General features: G+C 44.2%; 1 protein-coding gene and 2 long non-coding RNA genes across 5 annotated transcripts in view; all 3 read left to right on the top strand.

Annotated features, from left to right (window-relative positions):
• Window positions 1–16,953, top strand: part of phf21ab (PHD finger protein 21Ab) — a 50,326-nt gene extending 33,373 nt beyond the window's left edge. Inside the window, 14 exon segments of the mRNA XM_034148313.1 lie at window positions 40–117; window positions 119–199; window positions 1,307–1,498; window positions 2,069–2,107; window positions 3,036–3,087; window positions 3,163–3,242; window positions 3,839–3,899; window positions 5,972–5,992; window positions 7,460–7,755; window positions 7,757–7,813; window positions 11,961–12,036; window positions 12,786–12,889; window positions 13,060–13,461; window positions 15,546–16,953. Coding sequence (XP_034004204.1) covers window positions 40–117; window positions 119–199; window positions 1,307–1,498; window positions 2,069–2,107; window positions 3,036–3,087; window positions 3,163–3,242; window positions 3,839–3,899; window positions 5,972–5,992; window positions 7,460–7,755; window positions 7,757–7,813; window positions 11,961–12,036; window positions 12,786–12,889; window positions 13,060–13,461; window positions 15,546–15,569 — 1,563 coding nt within the window. The 3' untranslated portion in view covers window positions 15,570–16,953.
• Window positions 8,186–10,195, top strand: LOC117496606. Its single transcript, XR_004557302.1, has 3 exons — window positions 8,186–8,209; window positions 9,259–9,371; window positions 9,786–10,195. It is a non-coding gene; the product is annotated as an uncharacterized LOC117496606 (long non-coding RNA).
• Window positions 8,232–8,986, top strand: LOC117496607. Of its 3 annotated transcripts, none has more exons than XR_004557305.1 (3): window positions 8,232–8,349; window positions 8,704–8,823; window positions 8,884–8,986. It is a non-coding gene; the product is annotated as an uncharacterized LOC117496607 (long non-coding RNA). The 3 variants fall into 3 exon arrangements; XR_004557304.1 differs by having other exon boundaries at window positions 8,684–8,823; XR_004557303.1 differs by having other exon boundaries at window positions 8,232–8,369; window positions 8,684–8,823.
• Window positions 16,954–23,849: the final 6,896 nt, after the last annotated feature.

Raw genomic sequence — 23,849 nt, 5'->3', positions numbered from 1 at the left:
TGTTCTCCTCTCTTCTGATTGGCTGTCTGCTGTCTCCAGGTCCGGCCCAAACCGCTCCCGCCCTCCAACACCAACGTGCACATCGCCCCGGCGCCCCCTCCCCCCATGATGGCGGCCCCCCCAGCTGCTGCAGCGGCCCCTCATGCTGGCCACCAAGCTGTCCTCCTCCTCTCTGCCCTCAGCGGCTCCCATCCACCAGGTGCGCTCTGCTCGCTGTCAACATCTCATCTTCATCCATCATTACAATCAGCTTCGTTCCCTCGTCTTCATTCTACAGCTACACTATATATTATACATAACAACGATGAAGAGCAGTATATACTGAGCATCAAGATAGGTAGAAGTACTCAGATCTTGTACTTGAGTAAAAGTAGAAGTACTCAGATCTTGTACTTGAGTAAAAGTAGAAGTACTCAGATCTTGTACTTGAGTAAAAGTAGAAGTACTCAGATCTTGTACTTTAGTAAAGTAGAAGTACTCAGATCTTGTACTTGTAGTAAAAGTAGAAGTACTCAGATCTTGTACTTGAGTAAAAGTAGAAGTACTCAGATCTTGTACTTGTAGTAAAAGTAGAAGTACTCAGATCTTGTACTTGAGTAAAAGTAGAAGTACTCAGATCTTGTACTTTAGTAAAAGTAGAAGTACTCAGGTCTTGTACTTTAGTAAAAGTAGAAGTACTCAGATCTTGTACTTGAGTAAAAGTAGAAGTACTCAGATCTTGTACTTGAGTAAAAGTAGAAGTACTCAGATCTTGTACTTGAGTGAAAGTAGAAGTACTCAGGTCTTGTACTTTAGTAAAAGTAGAAGTACTCAGGTCTTGTACTTGAGTAAAAGTAGAAGTACTCAGATCTTGTACTTGAGTGAAAGTAGAAGTACTCAGGTCTTGTACTTTAGTAAAAGTAGAAGTACTCAGGTCTTGTACTTTAGTAAAAGTAGAAGTACTCAGATCTTGTACTTTAGTAAAAGTAGAAGTACTCAGATCTTGTACTTTAGTAAAAGTAGAAGTACTCAGGTCTTGTACTTTAGTAAAAGTAGAAGTACTCAGGTCTTGTACTTTAGTAAAAGTAGAAGTACTCAGATCTTGTACTTTAGTAAAAGTAGAAGTACTCAGATCTTTTACTTGAGTAAAAGTAGAAGTACTCAGATCTTTTACTTGAGTAAAAGTAGAAGTACTCAGATCTTTTACTTGAGTAAAAGTAGAAGTACCAGAGTATAGTAAATACTCTGTTACAGTAAAAGTACTAAAGGGCAGAAAGGGTCAGTTTTGAGAGTATTTTCAAACCTCTCGCTGCCTCCCACCCTCCAGGTGCGCATCCTGAACGGTCAGCCGTGCAGAGAGAGCAGCAACACGCTGACGGGCATCGTGATCACCACCCCCCCGATGATGACCACAACACGCCTCGCCAGCAGTGCCCTCCTGACCCCCGTCCTGACCCCCGCCCTGAAGCCCGCCCCCAACAAGCCCATCCAGATCAGCAGCCTGAATGCAGAGCCCAAGGTACCGATAGCGTGGTTATTACACACAAAACATGTTATTACAGTGTTATTAAATAATATACATGTTATTACACTTTTATTACACAATTTACATGTTATCACACAATACGTGTTATTACATAATATGCATGTTATTACACAAAACATGGTGTTACACAATGTTATTACACAATGCTATTATACATGTTATTACACAATATACATGTTATCACTCAATATACATGTTATTACACAATATACATGTTATTACACAATATACAAAATACATGTTATGACACAACATATGCTATAACACAATATATATTTCCTTATTACACAAAACATGGTATTACACAATGCTATTACACAATGTTATTACACAATATACATGTTATTACACAATACGTGTTATTATATAATATGCATCCTATTACACAATGTTATTACACAAAACATGGTATTACACAACATGGCTGCTTTATTACGCAACATTAATTAATAACCAAATGTTCAGGTTTGTGTTTCAGCAGCGTCTGCTGATTGATTGATTGATTGATTGATTGATTGATTGATTTTCTTCACCTCCTCTCAGACTGTTAAACCCGGAGGTGGATCTGAGCAGAAGCTGGTGGTGAGCCCCCCCCCTTCCACCCCCCCGCTGTCTCCCCCCGCCAAGAGAGAGGACAACCCCGAGGTGTGTAGAGGGGGGGGGCAGTTAGGCCCTCCAGCTGATCGGTGTGACGGGAAGTCATGTGACCGTGCTGTAGTTCCTTTATAGCCCAACATTAGCCTCCTTTAGCTTAGCGGTGGTGACGTGAAGTCATGTGACCGTGCTGTAGTTCCTTTATAGCCCAACATTAGCCACCTTTAGCTTAGCGGTGGTGACGTGAAGTCATGTGACCGTGCTGTAATTCCTTTATAGCCCAACATTAGCCACCTTTTGCTTAGCGGTGGTGACGTGAAGTCATGTGACCGTGCTGTAGTTCCTTTATAGCCCAACATTAGCCACCTTTAGCTTAGCGGTGGTGACGTGAAGTCATGTGACCGTGCTGTAGTTCCTTTATAGCCCAACATTAGCCACCTTTAGCTTAGCGGTGGTGACGTGAGGTCATGTGACCGTGCTGTAGTTCCTTTATAGCCCAACATTAGCCACCTTTAGCTTAGCGGTGGTGACGTGAAGTCATGTGACCGTGCTGTAGTTCCCTCATAGCCCAACATTAGCCGCCTTTAGCTTAGCGGTGGTGAAGTGAAGTCATGTGACCGTGCTGTAGTTCCCTCATAGCCCAACATTAGCCTCCTTTAGCTTAGCGGTGGAGACGTGAAGTCATGTGACCGTGCTGTAGTTCCTTTATAGTCCAATATTAGCCACCTTTAGCTTAGCGGTGGAGACGTGAAGTCATGTGACCGTGCTGTAGTTCCTTTATAGTCCAACATTAGCCACCTTTAGCTTAGCGGTGGAGACGTGAAGTCATGTGACCGTGCTGTAGTTCCCTCATAGCCCAACATTAGCCACCTTTAGCTTAGCGGTGGTGAAGTCATGTGCTTTCTCTCTGTTCCAGAAACTGGCCTTCATGGTGTCTCTGGGCCTCGTCACACACGATCACCTGGAAGGTGAGATTCTGTCTTCAGGTCCGGATGCTGCGACCGCGGAGCTTTCTGGATTCAAACTCTCATGTTTCTCTGCAGAAATCCAGAGCAAACGGCAGGAGAGGAAGAGGAGAACGACAGCCAACCCGGTGTACAGCGGCGCCGTGTTCGAACCCGAGGTATAAACACCAGGAATACTTTAAATCATCAGCTCATAACCTCACCAACATCTCACCTAAACTGATGCAGACCTGAAAGGATGAACTGATGTGGATATTGTTATACAGTAATATTCCATTAGCTGCCGTCAGTGGAGGAGCATCCATCAGGGGAAGGTTTTAGATCAGGGGTCAAACTCAATTTCCCCTCAGGGCCACATCAGCATTATGGTTGCACTCAAAGGGCCGGTTGTAACTTTAAGACTATATAAATATATAATAGATATAAAATAATGTATTATATCACATTATTGCCTCTGCATTGGATTATTATGGGATAGGGTAATAACTTCATAATTAACTGCGGCAAATAATTACAAGTCTCAGTGTGACAAAATGAGATGCATTGTGGGACATGTAGTTTAAGGGCAACGTGCTTCTGTAAAGTGGCATGTAACCGTATAATAAACATATGATATTCTTTCAGAGCTCTTGTGGGGACACATAAAGTGTAGTAGCAGGCCTTGAGTTTGACACCCTGCTTTAAATGAAAAGCATTCTTCTCATAATATGAATTATTCACATTTCATTAATTGAACGTGTTCTGTTTGTTTCAGAGGAAAAAGAGTGCAGTGAGTTACCTGAACAGCCCTCTGCACCAAGGGACCAGGAAGAGAGGTCCGTATGATATACACCATATATATATATATATATATCTATATATATATATATATATAGATATCTGTATATATACAGTATATACCTGTGTGTATATATACAGTATGTAAAATAAAGATGCAGCTCAGTAACAGAAAGCAGTTTAACTTGCTCAGTATAATCAGAAGAGACTAATTTCTGACTCTAATAATAATAATACCTGCTGTAAAATAACCCCCCCCCCTGCTGCTACTTCCTGTTTCTTTTCGCTCCTCTTAATTAAAGCCGGATTTATACTTCTACACATATATAAAAATACTAAATATGAAGTTTTACAGGATCAATATTACCTCCATCCGACACTCTAACAGGATCAATATTACCTCCATCTGACACTCTAACAGGATCAATATTACCTCCATCTGACACTAACAGGATCAATATTACCTCCATCTGACACTCTAACAGGATCAATATTACCTCCACCTGACACTCTAACAGGATCAATATTACCTCCATCTGACACTCTAACAGGATCAATATTACCTCCATCTGACACTCTTAACAGGATCAATATTACCTCCATCTGACACTCGAACAGGATCAATATTACCTCCATCTGACACTCTAACAGGATCAATATTATTATTATTAATAACATTGTAATATGGCTAAAATAGGGGTGTGATAACATTGTAATATGGCTAAAATAGGGGTGTGATAACATTGTAATATGGCTAAAATAGGGGTGTGATAACAGTGTAATATGGCTAAAATAGGGGTGTGATAACAGTGTAATATGGCTAAAATAGGTGTGTGATAACATTGTAATATGGCTAAAATAGGGGCGTGATAACAGTGTAATATGGCTAAAATAGGGGCGTGATAACAGTGTAATATGGCTAAAATAGGGGCGTGATAACAGTGTAATATGGCTAAAATAGGGGCGTGATAACAGTGTAATATGGCTAAAATAGGGGCGTGATAACATTGTAATATGGCTAAAATAGGGGCGTGATAACATTGTAATATGGCTAAAATAGGGGCGTGATAACAGTGTAATATGGCTAAAATAGGGGCGTGATAACAGTGTAATATGGCTAAAATAGGGGCGTGATAACATTGTAATATGGCTAAAATAGGGGCGTGATAACAGTGTAATATGGCTAAAATAGGGGCGTGATAACATTGTAATATGGCTAAAATAGGGGTGTAATATGGCTAAAATAGGGGTGTGATAACAGTGTAATATGGCTAAAATAGGGGTGTGATAACAGTGTAATATGGCTAAAATAGGGGTGTGATAACAGTGTAATATGGCTAAAATAGGGGTGTGATAACATTGTAATATGGCTAAAATAGGGGTGTGATAACAGTGTAATATGGCTAAAATAGGGGCGTGATAACATTGTAATATGGCTAAAATAGGGGTGTAATATGGCTAAAATAGGGGTGTGATAACATTGTAATATGGCTAAAATAGGGGTGTGATAACAGTGTAATATGGCTAAAATAGGGGTGTAATAACAGTGTAATATTATAAATAATAATTTAAAGTAGAAAGTGCAATAAAAATGTAAAATACAAATCTTTATTTAAACACAAGTTAATGACAAAAGTCTGATAAAAAGATAAAAGTTTTTTCTCTAAAAATAGGATAACAGTCTGTATTTAATTGTAGTTATTATTGGCCCGTGTGAGGCTGCCCTGATCACATGACGGGGGCCTGTGAGGCTGCAGCCCTGATCACATGACGGGGGCCTGTGAGGCTGCAGCCCTGATCACATGACGGGGGCCTGTGGAATCTGACTAACTCCAGCACTAACACTGCTGTCTGTGCTTTGACTCCTCTTCCTCCTCCTCCCCTGCCTCCTCCTCCTCTTCTTCCTCCTCCCCTGCCTCATCTTCCTCCTCCTACTCCCCTGCCTTATCCTCCCCTGCCTCCTCCTCCCCTGCCTCCTCCTCACACTAGCCAACGAAGACTCCCTTTCTAAGGTATGTCATACAGACTGTGATTGTTTTTCTCCCCCCTCTCCATCTTTTGTTTTCTTTGTGTTTTCCGTCTTTGTTGTTGTCTGTCTCATTTCACCCAGGTCGCCCTCCTAAATTCAGCGGTGTCCCGGAGCGCCCCCCCCCGGCCCTCCCCCTCCAGCCCCGTCCGCCCCCCCCCCCCTGCCCAGCCCTGGGGATGTAAGTAACGAGAGGGGGGAGACGAGGGAGAAACCCTGTAATCCAACACTTACAGGCCGGCAGCTCCGTCACCTCCACACACATCACACATCTCTGTTGTCTCCATGAATATCATCCACCATGACTTTTACTTTCAGCCTTACAAAGTGAACAGCATCCTGTAGACCCCCAAAACCATCATCTATACCTTAGTGACCCCCCAAAACCATCATCTATACCTTAGTGACCCCCCAAAACAAACCCTGTGTTTTCTCTCAGGCCTCCACAGTGACCAAGAGTCAGAAGACGTAGAAAAGTGCTGTTTAGTTTTACCCTGAAATGGTTCGGGAGGAGGCCATTATTTCACAGGCTGCGTCCATGAGGGAGGTCGGTGTAACAACAGCGTGTTAGGGGGGTAATAAGGGTCTTATAACAGTGTAATAAGGGTCTTATAACAGTGTAATAGGGGTGTAATAACAGTGTAATAAGAGTAAAATAGGGGTGTAATAACAGTGTAATAAGGGTCTTATAACAGTGTAATAAGGGTGTAATAACAGTGTAATAAGGGTCTTATAACAGTGTAATAAGGGTGTAATAACAGTGTAATAAGGGTAAAATAGGGGTGTAATAACAGTGTAATAAGGGTCTTATAACAGTGTAATAAGGGTCTTATAACAGTGTAATAAGGGTCTTATAACAGTGTAATAAGGGTGTAATAACAGTGTAATAAGGGTAAAATAGGGGTGTAATAACAGTGTAATAAGAGTAAAATAGGGGTGTAATAACAGTGTAATAAGGGTCTTATAACAGTGTAATAAGGGTGTAATAACAGTGTAATAAGGGTCTTATAACAGTGTAATAAGGGTGTAATAACAGTGTAATAAGGGTAAAATAGGGGTGTAATAACAGTGTAATAAGGGTCTTATAACAGTGTAATACGTGTGGATTAGGGGTGTAACAACAGCGTGTTAGGGGGGTAATAAGGGTCTTATAACAGTGTAATAAGGGTAAAATAGGGGTGTAATAACAGTGTAATACGTGTGGATTAGGGGTGTAATAACAGTGTAATACGTGTGGATTAGGGGTGTAATAACAGTGTAATATGTGGGTCTTTAAAGGTACATTTCACCTGAAAATAATAATAATATTCCACAAAAACTACAATTGGGACACGTGGCTTAAAGGTTACGGTTTATTTCAGGTTATGGTGAAAATATTGAACAAAAATAGAGAAAACATTTCCTAAAAATTGCTCCAACATGTTAGAAAATAAATCAGTGTGTGAAGTAGAGATCATCTAATGGATACATGAGGTTTCTATTATTGAGCAGGAGTTAGTAAACCGATGTTTCATGAAGTTGATCTGTTTCTACGTGCTTTGACTCTTGACTCACGGCTGAGTTCACTTTGAGCTGAAACACAGGATGCTTTTGGGGTGTTCCCCTCTAATAACCACTCAGAACACATTCTAACCCCCAGTAACCCTCTGTGTGGGCTCAGACTAAACACACCATGTCCATGAGATATTAAACTACACCTCATGGTGCCCCCCCGGCCTCTGCGTGGTGGGGCTACGCTGGAAACTGATTGGTCCAATTCTTCCTCACAGGGAGACATCCATGAGGATTTCTGCACTGTGTGCAGACGCAGTGGCCAGTTGCTCATGTGCGACACGTGTTCTCGTGTTTTTCACCTGGACTGCCTGGACCCCCCCCCTGAAAACCATTCCTAAAGGCATGTGGATCTGTCCCAAATGTCATGATCAGGTAACCACAGCAACCGTGACTGATCCCGGGTCAGAACCAGAGCCCCGCTGCAGAGCTCAGGCTCCGGCACACCTCCAGCACCTCCGTCAGACCTCCGTCAGAACACCACGCGTTAGGTTAGGGTGGAGAATCACGTGGATACTGTGGAGGGTCAGGTGTTAGGGTGGAGAGTCAGGTGTTAGGGTGGAGGGTTAGGTGTTAGGGTGGAGAGTCAGGTGTTAGGGTGAAGAGTCAGGTGTTAGGGTGGAGGGTCAGGTGTTAGGGTGAAGAGTCAGGTGTTAGGGTGGAGAGTCAGGTGTTAGGATGGAGAGTCAGGTGTTAGGGTGGAGGGTCAGGTGTTAGGGTGGAGAGTCAGGTGTTAGGGTGGAGGGTCAGGTGTTAGGGTGGAGAGTCAGGGTGTTAGGGTGGAGGGTCAGGTGTTAGGGTGGAGAGTCAGGTGTTAGGGTGGAGGGTCAGGTGTTAGGGTGGAGAGTCAGGTGTTAGGGTGGAGGGTCAGGTGTTAGGGTGGAGAGTCAGGTGTTAGGGTGGAGAGTCAGGTGTTAGGATGGAGAGTCAGGTGTTAGGGTGGAGAGTCAGGTGTTAGGGTGGAGAGTCAGGTGTTAGGGTGGAGGGTCAGGTGTTAGGGTGGAGAGTCAGGTGTTAGGGTGGAGGGTCAGGTGTTAGGGTGGAGGGTCAGGTGGTTAGGGTGGAGAGTCAGGTGTTAGGGTGGAGGGTCAGGTGTTAGGGTGGAGGGTCAGGTGTTAGGATGGAGAGTCAGGTGTTAGGGTGGAGGGTCAGGTGTTAGGGTGGAGGGTCAGGTGTTAGGGTGGAGGGTCAGGTGTTAGGGTGGAGAGTCAGGTGTTAGGGTGGAGTGTTAGGGTGGAGGGTCAGGTGTTAGGGTGGAGGGTCAGGTGTTAGGGTGGAGAGTCAGGTGTTAGGGTGGAGAGTCAGGTGTTAGGGTGGAGAGTCAGGTGTTAGGGTGGAGAGTCAGGTGTTAGGGTGGAGGGTCAGGTGTTAGGGTGGAGAGTCAGGTGTTAGGATGGAGAGTCAGGTGTTAGGGTGGAGGGGCAGGTGTTAGGGTGGAGAGTCAGGTGTTAGGGTGGAGAGTCAGGTGTTATGGCCCGTCCACACGGCGGCGTGCGTTGAAGCTTCAACGCTTCTGCCCGTTCACTTTGAATGGGGTGACGTCACGCTTCGCCGAACTGCATTGTGGGAGCGTCGCTACGCGTTGCTCGCTGCAAAAGTTGAGCAATGTTCAACTTTTGAAGCTTCAGCGGAAGCATCAGCCAATCAAAACATATGCCAGTACAAGCTCTAGCCAATCAAACCGCGTGCTTGTGTGTCTGGGGCGTGAGATTCGTGTGATTGGTTGTTGGTCGAGTTTCAGACACGCCCGCCGGCAGATTTAACACTACGCCGCTGTGTGGACGGGCCGTTAGGGTGGAGTGTCAGGTGTTAGGGTGGAGTGTTAGGGTGGAGAGTCAGGTGTTAGGGTGGAGAGTCAGGTGTTAGGGTGGAGGGTCAGGTGTTAGGGTGGAGAGTCAGGTGTTAGGATGGAGAGTCAGGTGTTAGGGTGGAGGTCAGGTGTTAGGGTGGAGAGTCAGGTGTTAGGGTGGAGAGTCAGGTGTTATGGCCCGTCCACACGGCGGCGTGCGTTGAAGCTTCAACGCTTCCTGCCCGTTCACTTTGAATGGGGTGACGTCACGCTTCGCCGAACTGCATTGTGGGAGCGTCGCTACGCGTTGCTCGCTGCAAAAGTTGAGCAATGTTCAACTTTTGAAGCTTCAGCGGAAGCATCAGCCAATCAAAACATATGCCAGTACAAGCTCTAGCCAATCAAACCGCGTGCTTGTGTGTCTGGGGCGTGAGATTCGTGTGATTGGTTGTTGGTCGAGTTTCAGACACGCCCGCCGGCAAGATTTAACACACGCCGCTGTGTGGACGGGCCGTTAGGGTGGAGTGTCAGGTGTTAGGGTGGAGTGTTAGGGTGGAGAGTCAGGTGTTAGGGTGGAGAGTCAGGTGTTAGGGTGGAGGGTCAGGTGTTAGGGTGGAGAGTCAGGTGTTAGGATGGAGAGTCAGGTGTTAGGGTGGAGGGTCAGGTGTTAGGGTGGAGAGTCAGGTGTTAGGGTGGAGAGTCAGGTGTTAGGGTGGAGAGTCAGGTGTTACGGCCCGTCCACACGGCGGCGTGCGTTGAAGCTTCAACGCTTCTGCCCGTTCACTTTGAATGGGGTGACGTCACGCTTCGCCGAACTGCATTGTGGGAGCGTCGCTACGCGTTGCTCGCTGCAAAAGTTGAGCAATGTTCAACTTTTGAAGCTTCAGCGGAAGCATCAGCCAATCAAAACATATGCCAGTACAAGCTCTAGCCAATCAAACCGCGTGCTTGTGTGTCTGGGGCGGGAGATTCGTGTGATTGGTTGTTGGTCGAGTTTCAGACACGCCCGCCGGCAAGATTTAACACACGCCGCTGTGTGGACGGGCCGTTAGGGTGGAGTGTCAGGTGTTAGGGTGGAGTTGTTAGGGTGGAGGGTTAGGTGTTAGGGTGGAGTGTTTAGGGTGGAGGGTCAGGTGTTAGGATGGAGGGTCAGTGTGTTAGGGTGGAGGGTCAGGTGTTAGGGGTGGAGAGGCAGGTGTTAGGGTGGAGGGTCAGGTGTTAGGGTGGAGAGGCAGGTGTTAGGGTGGAGGGTCAGGTGTTAGGGTGGAGAAACACTTGTGGAAGGTGTAAAATGTAAAACGCGTGTTTAGTTGGAAAAAATCACGTGTGTGTAGGATTGAAAAGTCACCTGTGTGTAGGATTGAAAAGTCACCTGTGTGTAGGATTGAAAAGTCACCTGTGTGTAGGTGGAGAAATCACATGTGTGTAGGGATTCAAAAAGTCACGTGTGTTGAGGTTGAAAAGTCAAGTGTGTTTGAGGTTGAAAAGTCACGTGTGTTGAGGTTGAAAAGTCAAGTGTGTTGAGGTTGAAAAGTCAAGTGTGTTGAGGTTGAAAAGTCACGTGTGTTGAGGTTGAAAAGTCACGTGTGTTGAGGTTGAAAAGTCATGTGTGTTGAGGTTGAAAAGTCACGTGTGTTGAGGTTGAAAAGTCACGTGTGTTGAGGTTGAAAATCAAGTGTGTTGAGGTTGAAAAGTCACGTGTGTTGAGGTTGAAAAGTCACGTGTGTTGAGGTTGAAAAGTCACGTGTGTTGAGGTTGAAAAGTCACGTGTGTTGAGGTTGAAAAGTCAAGTGTGTTGAGGTTGAAAATCACGTGTGTTGAGGTTGAAAATCACGTGTGTTGAGGTTGAAAAGTCACGTGTGTTGAGGTTGAAAAGTCACGTGTGTTGAGGTTGAAAAGTCACGTGTGTTGAGGTTGAAAAGTCACGTGTGTTGAGGTTGAAAAGTCACGTGTGTTGAGGTTGAAAATCAAGTGTGTTGAGGTTGAAAAGTCACGTGTGTTGAGGTTGAAAATCAAGTGTGTTGAGGTTGAAAAGTCAAGTGTGTTGAGGTTGAAAATCCTGTGTGATTTCACACGCTCAGAAAGAAAATGTGAGTCAGTTATTGCGTTTGTTAAGGTAGGAAATCGCTTGCGTGTTTTAACATGTATAGTTGGAAAATCCTCCGTTTTTGTTGGCGTTTGTAAAGGTGCAAAATCACGTGTCTTAAGGTGTAAATCACGTGTGATTTCACGTGCTAAGAAAGATAAATTGCGTCAGCTATATTTGCCGCGTTACGTCCACTGAGTTTATACAGCACGGTATAACGACTTTAACGTTTATTTATTCGGCGAGGGTAATTTAAACTGATGTTCGCCCTTGTGATGGTCCTGGCGTCCTCTTTAAAGAAGGGTCTCACGGAGGAGGTGGGCCCCAGCCTGGAGCTCTGCACTCAGACCCTCCTCAAGTCCAGAGACACTCAGAGCCACTTAGCTGTTCTGTAAAACCTGCTGTCTGAACTTTAGGACTGTTCAAGCCTTTGTAAGCATACACATGATAGTATTGTTTTTTTGTGCTTCTGTCCCACTCATTGTGTCAGTACAGACCTCACACCCATCCACTCCATTGCTTCCCCTTGTTTCAGCCTCACCACCGCAGGGTGGCGGATACATTTATTTCCCTCCAATCTTTTCCACATCTCTGCCTCTTTGACAACTGCCAGCTTCTCTTTGACAACTGCCAGCTTCTCTTTGCAGATCCTGAAGAAAGAAGAAGCCATCCCCTGGCCCGGCACTCTGGCTATTGTTCACTCCTACATCGCCTACAAAGAAGGTAGGACTGTGCAATTAATCGTATTTTAATCTCGATTACGATTTTGGCTTGCAACGATTACGAAAACAACGTAATCGAAATAAAACGATTATTATTTTTATAAAAAAAAAAAAAAAATGTAATTATTTTTTTTAATATTTTTTTTTATTGGTTTTTCAGTTGAATTATACTTTAAGTTCAGGGTAATCAACTGTTAAAAACATACTGTTCCAATTTTATTTTTCAATAAATGGATGTTTTCAAAGTAAATGGATAATCGTTTTTAATAATCGTGATATCAATTATTGACCAAAATAATCGTGATTATAATTTTTGCCATAATCGCACAGCCCTAAAAGAAGGTGACGATTCTTTGACTCTCTCCGACATCAGAATGCTAATACTTTGAGAACATCGTGAACGCAAACTGTGGCCATATCAATATGCAGTGATGTAGATTAAACAGACCAGACTGAAATGGAGTCACGGGGTTCAATCTAACAAAGTTGGTTGATTCATTTGAAAATGTAGAGATACCTCTAAACAGGTACTTGATTTCTTGTAGTGAGACCTGTGGTGTATTGGACACCTTTTCATTCTGGCTGAGTTCAGTCAACAATAACAACAACAGTTACCAGCTAATATTTTGGGGGAATATAACTTATGACTAGTTTAGGTTTTCCTTTGACTGAGATTCAACTAAAATGGCCAAACTTCTCGTTAACTAAAAACAACATTTGAGATGAACCGTTGTGTTTTGTGTGTTTCAGCTAAAGAAGAGGAGAAGCTGAAGCTGATGAAGTGGAGCTCTGAACTGAAGCTGGAGCGAGAGCAGCTGGAGCTCAGAGTCAAACAGCTCAGCAACTCCGTAACGGTAAGAAACAAACTACAGAGCTGTAAGAGCACATCATTATGTGATATGCTTACCAGAGGCGAACACATCTTCTGAAACTCTTGAAGAATGTTCTATTTTCTGGGGCACATCATTTTTTGTAAGTTTAAGAATCCACGGTGTAAGAATGTGTTCTCTCTCTCTCCCATCAGAAATGCATGGAGACCAAAAACACGATCCTGGCTCGGCAGAAAGACATGCACCTGTCTCTGGAGAAGGTCAAGCACCTGATCCGTCTCATCCAAGCCTTCAACTTCAACCAGGCTCTGAAGGAGGACGTCCAGGAGTCTGCTGCTGCCACCGTCTCTGAAGCAAACTCTGTGGAGAATGTGAAGGCTGAGAGCTCCTCCTCCTCCACCTCCCCCAACAACACCACCACCACCACCAACACCACCACCAGCAGTAACAGTAACACTGGTGGAGACGAGAAAGCAGAGCAGCCCGGAGCGCCAGGGAACATCCAGGCAGCCGGAAACACCGAGAGCAAGGCTGTCGTAGAGGCTTCAGAGCTAACAGCAGATAACAGCCGACTGGAGGGACGGGGATCCAGGCAGGTGATGGTTCAGGGGAAGGGGGGGAGGTTGGGGCGGGGGGTGAGGCTGTGGGAGGCGGTGATTTACCCTCTAACCTACAGACGGAGGTTGTTTCCGACCCTGAGACTGAGGTGGTCGACCTTCCTGCTCCTTCGGGGGTCTCAACGGTCGTCTCAACGGTCGTCTCAACGGTCGTCTCAACTGTCATTTCAACGGTCGCAACCACCAACGGTACAAACGGGACGTCCGATCCTCCGGGCAAAGACCCCCGGAGTCCCGAACACAAGAGCCCCTGACCCCCGGAGCCCCGAACACAAGAGCCCTGACCCTCGGAGCCCAGAGGGAACCTGCACCACCAACAAGATGTCTGGCGTCACCCCCTCCAGAGACGGCGGTGGAGAAGAAGCAGGAGGAGATCAGCGATGACAACAGCAACAACAACAACAACAAAACCTCAGAACCCTCCCAGCATTCTTTGCCAGCTCTCGTCAGCAGTTTGGACAATAAGAAGTAATGCCAGCTCTCTGCAGTGGCGGGAATTCAAACATATATATAAAAAAAAAAAGACTTTGCTTTGCGCCCGACGGCGCCCTGAAGTTGCCAATCTGTATAAATGTTGTTTGTTTGCATCGTATTGTCAGACTGTGTCAATGGTAGATATACAGCCCAGGTCACATGACTCTGGCGACGCACCGGGTCACATGACTCTGGCGACGCACCAGGTCACATGACTCTGGCCACGCACCAGTGTCATCATGCCAATTAGTGATAGACGTCCAGTGTGGAGATGCTCAAAGGGAGATTTAATTCATCATCACACCAGTGTGTGCCTGATAACGTGGCCCCTGTGTTCTCTGAGGGAGCATGGATCCCATCTGTCAGGGGTCAGGGGTCAGGGGTCACTAAAGAAGCAGTGTTGTGATAGAGTAATGAAAAGAGAGCCTGTGCACCCCCTCGTCCCAATGAACCGAAACTTCTGCAGCCCTGATACCCTCTTCCTGTGAAAACCCCTGAACCCCTGAACCCCAACCATCCAATGTCACCTCCCCTATCGTAACAGTTTGGTCCGTTATCCAATCAGTGCACAGAAAAGGAAGTCCTGGGTTGAGCTAGGTTGTACAAAGTGTCACCAAAATGATCAGGCGCAGGCAGCAGGTCGGGGGGGGAAGTTGTTTTGGACGCGGATTGGTGATCCAGAAGACTAAGGTCACTCGTAGACCAAAAGGGGTTCAATATTCAAATACTAGACCTTCTGTTGCAGGACCAAGCATCCTGACGCCTTTAAACCAACCCATAACTTCCAAACTAGTGTCCAGCTGTAGACGCGTTCATTCAACCAACATACATGACCTTCCCCTCGAGAAACCAAACGTTCCCCAGTCATTCCCTCCTGAACCCCAAAGGGTTTAGTAACTCCATACATGTTGGGAAGTATCGTTGTTTGAAGCGTCCAGACCCCGTTAAACCAAACACACCCAACTTTCAAATCAGTCTGTGAACATAACGCCTGTTCATTTATTTCCCCCGTATTTTAACAATGTGATCACATGACTCCTTCTGATGCTACTGCAGATCTGCTGTAAGCTAGCTAGCTAACGTAGCTAACCTAGTCATTTCAGATTTTCTGACAAACACATGAGACGACTAACTCTGAGACAGTTGCATCGTGTCTGAAGCTGCAGCGCGTTTGCACCTGTTTTCCACCGTACAGAGAAGTTAGCGTCGCACAAAGAGAATCTCACTGATGTGTCTAGAACAGTCTCGAACCAGAAACCGTGTTCATTCGCCAACAAAGAACCCCTCTGGTTACTAAAGACGAAACGTAGCTTCGCCAGTTCAAACATCCAGTTCCAACAACCCAAAAACCCTCTCCCAGTGGACCAATGACCCCCCGAATACTGACCCCTGTTCCCGTGACTTGATGCAGAAGTGTTCGGCGGGACGAGGCCAGCTGTGGCCTCACAGATGTTTCCAGTGGTGTCGGTCAAGTGTAGTGATTGAGTTTTCATTCGTGAGTCAAGTGTGTCAACTGTGAGCACTAAATGTGAAATTGCAATATTGCAATGTCAACACAAACTATATCTGGGCTGTGTTTCTTTTTATAGGAAAAGATATTCAGGTCTTCCTAGTCTTCAGAAGAAGTGCTTTCTGTTCCTGAACCTGCTGGACTGGCGTTCTCAACACAGTGGTGATCTCTGCTTTCTGTCCAACCCTGAACTGCCAAATGATGTTGTCTCCAGATCCAGCAGGGACCAGGCCGTCTACGGAAAGATCAAATCATTGGCGTTGTGAGATGTATAGATGCGTCCCCAGATCGAGACAGGAGAGCTTACTAAACAATAACCGAGGATCTTCGGGTCTCAAAGGAACCACAAGTCCTGAGATTAAAGCACAAGCTTGCTGCAAAGAAGAGCTTTTTGTATGTGATATGGAAACAGAGTATGCATCTCTTTGTTGTGATGTGACTTATCCCCACATTGCCAATATTTTTCTAGGAGGAAATCCAAAACCTCTGTGTGACATTGAAGGTGTGTTCCTGGGTTAGCATCTCTCCCCTCTCTGGAGCTCGTCTGAGTTTCTCCGCTGAATCATGACTTCTGGCTCCGCCTCCACTAACGGTGCTTTCTGTTGGAGCTGTTTCTGCTTCACGTGTAGTCGTGAAAACTCGTATTCACCGCTGAGAAGCCATGAAGACGATTGTCCTGAAATCATGAGAAGCTGGTTTTCCTGACGGGGAGTTAGCAGCCATGCTAGTGGCCACGAGACGGCCTCAATTTGGAGATCTCTCTCTGGAGCCTCACGTTTAGTGAAATATCTCAACACTAGTTTAGCTAACGTTTCAGATATTCGCCACCAGGCCTTTCTTCAGACGTCTCAGTAAAGGATCTCCCGGGACTCTGTTTTATGACCAGATTCACGTTAGCGTTGCCACTGTTAGCATGCTAACTATAGCAATTAGCTCTAATGGAAGAAGCTGCTAGCATGGCTGTAGACTCGTGTTAGGATGACATTCTTAAATAATATGAATAAATAATAAACCTACAATGTGTTCCCGCGCAACAGAACAGAACAGAGTGCTATGGCTGTCTTAAACGTGGGAATTAAAGTTAAATGAAAACACAACAAACTACTTCCTGTCTGAAACTAAGCCAGCGCTGAATGGTCCTGAGTTTCCTCTGTTAGATTCAGAGGATTCTCCCGGACGATGCGTTTCTGTTTCGTGGGAACGTGGTTCTGTAGTCGTGAGCGCAGCGGTGAATACGATGTGAGGCGACTTTAAAAACAAGGTGTTACATGTGTGTCTTTTTTTTTATCATATCATATTGTACCAACATATCGAAACACACCATGTTTGAGTTTCTGACGTCAGCTGTACAAACTGCCTTCATCAGGAGACCCCGAGCAGAAGAGACGGTTTCTACGACAAGGACAACAGGAAGTGGACGCTTGTTCCTCCTGATTCTCCATCGATCGGTTTTAAACGGTTTTCTTTGCCCCCCCCCCCCCCCCCCCCCCCCCTCTGTACAGTAGGTACCTCGAGTGCCTTTTCTTCAAACAGCAGATAATATTTGTCTCTTGACTTGCACTGTGACTTGTAGAAACCCCCCCCAGCCCTTCACTTCCTCAACGGAAACATCATTTTCATATTTCTTCGTTTCTTCTCGACCACATTGTGTTTCCTCGTTGTTTTTTATTATTATAGGAGTTGCCTTAAATGTGTTTTATTTCCCTTCCTGAGCGTGGAGAGATCCCAGCCTGGTGGGTTTGGTGGATTTGGTGGGTTTTGGTGGCGGGAAATCGCTCCAGAGAGAGATTACTGGGATGTTTGACAGCCGGACGTTTGGCGATGCACTTGTTTCGACCAGTGTTATTGAAATTATTGATATTATTGATATTATTATGGGCGTGTAGAAAAACAAAAAAAAAGGATCCGTCATGAATCTAGAGACTCATAACCCTCCCTCTTCGTTCCCTCGATGCCGTGGTTCCTCGTCTTGTGTTTCTGGATTTTCTGCTTAAAACAAGCTAACCGCGGCGCAGACCTGTCCTCGCATGCCTTCTTATGCAAACTTTTATACCAGATTTGTCAAACCTTTTTTAAATATGCATTTGTTTTTTAACTTCTTTTTTTATGTGAAACTCAAAGTCACCTTTATTCCGTTGAACATTGTGCAGTTTGGGTGTTTCTCATTTCTTCCTGACGTCGTGTTTAGACTTTCATTTGGACTCGGCTCACGCACCATGCTGAATGTTTGGGGGGGGGCGGGGCTTGTTTATTGAGTTATCGGATCCTATTTGGTCTAAAAAGTGAATTTATCCGATGAGAACGGCTAAACGCTTTTCTGTTGGGAAGCATTTAGAAAAACGAAAGCCCCGAGAGGCGAGGAAAAATAAAAATCTGTTGGTGCGTTTTTAAAAATCTGATATGAATTGTTTTGTGTTTATGATTTAAGAACATTTCAATGAGTGTTTTGCTAAATCAACAAAAAGTGTTTATTGTAAATCCTCTTTGAAACAGGTGGATGAACTCGGCGGTTCCTTTATTTAATCTGAAAATAGTTTTTAAGGGTAATTTTAGATGAGTGTTGTAATACTCATTTTGACCACAAGAGGTTGACGTACTCTCCTGTGTTTTAATCACTTCATGATCTCTAAACACACATACGAATATGTAAATATAATATGTACTTCACCTCTTGTGGTTTAAATTAGTATTACATTTAAAATACCGGTTAAAAAATGTTTTTCATAGATTGAAAAAAAAGAGGTTTTTATTAGCTTAGTGTTTGTTGTAATACTCCTTTTCACCACAAGGGGCTGAAGTACTCGCCCATGTTCTTTATATTTAACTATATACAAATACATAAATATAACATATACTTCTCCTCTTGTGGTTTAAATGAGTATTACATCAGTTGCACAATTTCACAAATAGCAACAAAAACGATCTGCTTTTTCCCACTTGTTTCACAAAAGGAAAAAGATGAACGTAGGAAAATGTTAACCTTTTAAGTCCTGAACACAAATGCGTCACCTTTTATTTTTGCCCCTCCGAGCCTCCGTACATTTTCTGTAATTGATGCATATCGTTTATTATAATTAGACGCTCATCTCGTGGATTCTTCTGAAAGCAGTTCTTTATTTTAACGAACGATCAAGTCCTGATTGTGGCCTTCTAGTATTGTGTGGAGACATCGACCCGCTGTCCATCCTGTCCGGATCCAACTGTTCGCCCCGAGCTTCTTACCTCGTCGTCCACGGCTAATCCATCGGGGGTGTTGAGTGCAAAAAAAAACAAAAAATCAAAACAAAATAGTCTTTTTTTATCTTCCATACGGTGAGGCATTGTAGCGCCGGAGAGGTCACCTGGTGGCGACGGAGAGGTCACCTGGTAGCGACGGAGAGGTCACCTGGTGTGCTGAATAATGTGTAGGAATTACACACTCTGAATATTTGTATAATTGTTTGTATTTTTTCATAATGATTTTGGAAAGGAATGTGTTTATTTTTTTGACTTGTGTTCCAGACGTGTCTTCTGTTGGCCTGACACGGGGGCGGTCTGCTGGGATTCTTACCTCTGTATTGAGCCTATTCTTCTGTGATGACTTCTTTGTATGCAGTGTTTAGGAAATACTGTGGGGAACAAGGGGAGGAGTTGATATTAGGAGCATTTGATCAATTTGTATTTATTTATTTTATCATTTTGTTAATAAATTGTGAAAATCAGCACGTCTCATTGCTTGAAGTCTTTCACGGGGATTCACATCTGGTTCAATAATAAAACTGGATTGAATTTCACCTTCATTTCAATCAGTGCTACATTATCTACAGTTGAAATAAAATAAGATTTTAGGCTCACTTTATATCAAATATAGTGAAAAATGGGTTGGTCAAACATATTAGCCCCCAGGCCCTTAATAGTCAATAGTGCACCCTTCCTGAGCCACAACTGCCAAGAAGCTCTTAGAGTAGTTCTTCACTAGGTTGGCTCAGGTCTCTTGAGGGATGTCGGCCCATTCTTCCATCGCAGATTGTTCCAGCTGGTTCAAGTTGCGTGGTTTCCGAGCATGGACATTCACTTTGAGCACCCGACAGATTCTCAATAGGGTTCAGATCTGGGCTCTGTGCGGGCCACTCCAGCACCTTGGTGTTGGTGTCCTTTAGGAACTGTTGGACCAATTTTTATGTGTGCTTTGGGTCATTGTCTTGTTGGAAGACCTAAGCGAAGACTAAGAGCAGATTTGTTCATATTATCCCTCAAAATGTCAACATAATTTACATTGTTCATGATGCCTTGCACCCGAACAAGGCTCCCTGTGCCTGAGGCTGCAGCCCCACAGCATGATGTGTTCTTAGGGTAGAAGGCCTCTCCCTTTCTTCACCAAACATGAGCAACATCCATGTGTCCAAACAGTTCCAGTTTAGTCTCATCAGACCAAAGCACAGACTTCCAACACTCATCTTTACCTTTCAAATGTTCACGGGCAAACCTCAGTCTGGCTCTGATGTGCCGCTCTTTGAGTAAAGGGGTTCTTCTGGGACGATGGCCCTGAAGCCCACCACGATGAAGGCCCTGAAGCCCACCACGATGAAGAGCCTGAAGCCCACCACGATGAAGAGCCCTCACTACTGTGTTCCTTGAAACATCAACTCCAGCAGAGGCCAGGTCAGCAACAATCATCTTGCTGACATCTCTGACTGTTTTCCTCTCCAGAGTTCTTGAAACCTTGTGCTTTCGACCACGCCCAGGTTTGTTTCTTACAGAAGGTGTCACCTTGTACTTCTCAATGATGCAACGTGCAGCAGGTCTAGACACTGTGAAGCGCTTGGACATAGCAGTATAGCCTTCCCCCTTCTCATGAGCCTCCACTGTCTTCTTTCTGAGCTCAAGACTGATTTCCTTTGTGTTTGGCATGGTGAGTAGGAGTAGTATAGTCCCTCTCTATAAGGTATCAGAGTGCCTGTTTCTTGGAGTCCTTTTATGCTGATTGGATGCTCAGGTGTGGCTTGAAAGCCGATTGGTTGATCAGGTGTGGCTTGAAAGCCATGGGGGCTAATATTTTTGACCCATTTTTCACTATATTTGTTATAAAGCGAGCCTAAAATCTTATTTTATTTTCCAAAATGTACCAAAAGCTACTAAATAGCACTGGTGAATGTTTGATTATATCAAGTTTTATCAATGCTGGAAACATTGGGAAGAATTTTAGGAAAATGTTCCATAACTCCTGGGGGGCTAATAATTTAGGCCTCAACTGTAAATAAAGGGATAAAGCAGTCGGGCGTCATCCTGCGTTTAATAGTGTTAAGACCACCTTAACCAAGACTTTAAGAGGTCGAGACCACCTTAACCAAGACTTTAAGAGGTCGAGACCACCTTAACCAAGACTTTAAGAGGTCGAGACCACCTTAACCAAGACTTTAAGAGGTCGAAACCACCTTAACCAAGACTTTAAGAGGTCGAGACCACATTAACCAAGACTTTAAGAGGTCGAGACCACCTTAACCAAGACTTTAAGATGTCGAGACCACCTTAACCAAGACTTTAAGAGGTAAGACCACCTTAACCAAGACTTAAGAGGTCGAGAACCACCTTAACCAAGACTTAAGATGTCGAGACCACCTTAAACCAAGACTTTAAGAGTCGAGACCACCTTAACCAAGACTTTAAGAGGTCGAGACCTCCTTAACCAAGACTTTAAGAGGTCGAGACCACCTTAACCAAGACTTTAAGAGGTCGAGACCTCCTTAACCAAGACTTTAAGAGGTCGAGACCTCCTTAAACCAAGACTTTAAGAGTCGAGACCTCCTTAACCAAGACTTTAAGAGGTCGAGACACCTTAACCAAGACTTTAAGAGGTCGAGACCTCGTAACCAAGACTTTAAGAGGTCGAGACCTCCTTAACCAAGACTTTAAGAGGTCGAGACCACCTTAACCAAGACTTTAAGAGGTCGAGACCTCCTTAACCAAGACTTAAGAGTCGAGACCACCTTACCAGACTTTAAGAGGTCGAGACCACCTTAACCAAGACTTTAAGAGGTCGAGACCCACCTTAACCAAGACTTTAAGAGGTCGAAACCACCTTAACCAAGACTTAACCTGTTAGCCCGAGAGCCCCCGCCTCGCAGTATTTTTTCTGAGCACCGATGTCTCAGGAATTTTAAGAATTAAAAAAATGTATGAAACTATTAATGTTTGCATACTCAAATAACCGGAAGAAACTCAGCTATCCGGCCATATAAAACCAATTATTTCCGAAATAAAACACAAGTCTCACAAAAAGCCCAAATGAGCCTAAATGAGCCCTGAGCGAAAAAATGCTAATACACTTAGCACAACACTCACACGGTAAAATAGCCTTTTTACTTAAAATTTATACACAAACAAGACATCGTTTCACATTGTGAGGTGACACAGAATCGAAGGGTACACTCATTATCACTCAATTATACGAAATCGCGACTTTATAAACAAAAACGGACATCAAAACATGTGGCGCTAGGTAGCTAAAAATGCTAATATAGTTTACCTGTGTCGTAGTCTGCTCAAAACTGGTCTTCAATGGCATTAAAACAATAAAAACGCTGCTGAAGTTAATCCATAGGTTAATCTAATGTGTCTGTGTCCCTTTGAAATGATTTCTGATAATCCATAAGCATTAAACCTGCTTTTCCGTTTCCAGATATCAGAGCTAGAGTATAGGTCCACTCTGATGCAATTCTGAATGCGCGAAGCCCCCACCTTTTTGTTGTACAATGTTAGTGAGTGGGGAGATTCCCCTTCGATTCTATTGGCTCTAACGGTCAGAAAGAGATGTCAACCATCAAAATCGACCAATGGGTTCCAGAGAAACGGTAAAACCCCCATTTCCACCCAAATGACCCCAGAAGTGGTTTCTTTTTGCTAAATCTCTCTAAAAAGGTCAAATGTCACTTGTTTTGCATCAATCTTGATACAGGGTACTTATTATATGTTGTACTTTGGATTCCTAAAGCTTTAAGTCTACTAACCCATCATCCAAGCGTAGTTTCACTATAAGTAACAAAGAATTGTTGGACGGACACTATAATTTACAGTTTTTTTACTATGTTCAATCTGAGTTTTCTTTAAAATAAAAAACATCTATATTGATTCTGACTTTTCTACATCCAACTCACAGGTTATCATTACTTTGAGAAAAAAGATTATTAATGTTCCCCTTTTAGAAGGGAAGATTGGTCATTTGTTCTGGGAATGTCATTTTCGAGCCTGAGACCTGAAAAACAGGCTCAGGGCTTAACAGGTTAAGACTTTAAGAGGTCGAGACCACCTCAACCAAGACTTTAAGAGGTCGAGACCACCTTAACCAACACCCCGACTTTTAGAGGTCAAGACCACCTCAACCAAGACTTTAGAGGTCGAGACCACCTTAACCAAGACTTAAGACTTAAGAGGTCGAGACCACCTTAACCAAGACTTAAGACTTTAAGGAGGTCGAGACCACCTTAACCAGACTTAAGACTTTAAGAGTTCGAGACCACCTTAACCAAGACTTAAGACTTTAAGAGGTCGAGACCACCTCAACCAAGACTTTAAGAGGTCGAGACCACCTTAACCAAGACTTTAAGAGGTCGAGACCACCTTAACCAAGACTTAAGACTTTAAGAGGTCGAGACCCACCTTAACCAAGACTTTAAGAGGTCGAGACCACCTTAACCAAGACTTAAGACTTTAAGAGGTCGAGACCACCTTAACCAAGACTTTAAGAGGTCGAGACCACCTTAACCAAGACTTAAGACTTTAAGAGGTCGAGACCACCTCAACCAAGACTTTAAGAGGTCGAGACCACCTTAACCAAGACTTTAAGAGGTCGAGACCACCTTAACCAAGACTTAAGACTTTAAGAGGTCGAGACAACCTTAACCAAGACTTTAAGAGGTCGAGACCACCTTAACCAAGACTTAAGACTTTAAGAGGTCGAGACCACCTTAACCAAGACTTAAGACTTTAAGAGGTCAAGACCTCCTTAACCAAGACTTTAAGAGGTCGAGACCACCTTAACCAAGACTTTAAGAGGTCGGGACCACCTTAACCAAGACTTAAGACTTTAAGAGGTCGAGACCACCTTAACCAAGACTTAAGACTTTAAGAGGTCGAGACCACCTTAACCAAGACTTAAGACTTTAAGAGGTCGAGACCACCTTAACCAAGACTTTAAGAGGTCGAGACCACCTTAACCAAGACTTAAGACTTTAAGAGGTCGAGACCACCTTAACCAAGACTTAAGAGTTTAAGAGGTCGAGACCTCCTTAACCAAGACTTTAAGAGGTCGAGACCACCTTAACCAAGACTTTAAGAGGTCGAGACCACCTTAACCAAGACTTAAGACTTTAAGAGGTCGAGACCACCTTAACCAAGACTTAAGACT

Source organism: Trematomus bernacchii, unplaced genomic scaffold (assembly GCF_902827165.1).
Source record: "Trematomus bernacchii unplaced genomic scaffold, fTreBer1.1, whole genome shotgun sequence".
In the NCBI taxonomy this organism is placed as follows: Eukaryota; Metazoa; Chordata; class Actinopteri; order Perciformes; family Nototheniidae; genus Trematomus; species Trematomus bernacchii.
The sequence above is the reverse complement of the archived record's forward strand: the minus strand, read 5'-3'. Positions and strand labels throughout refer to the sequence as shown.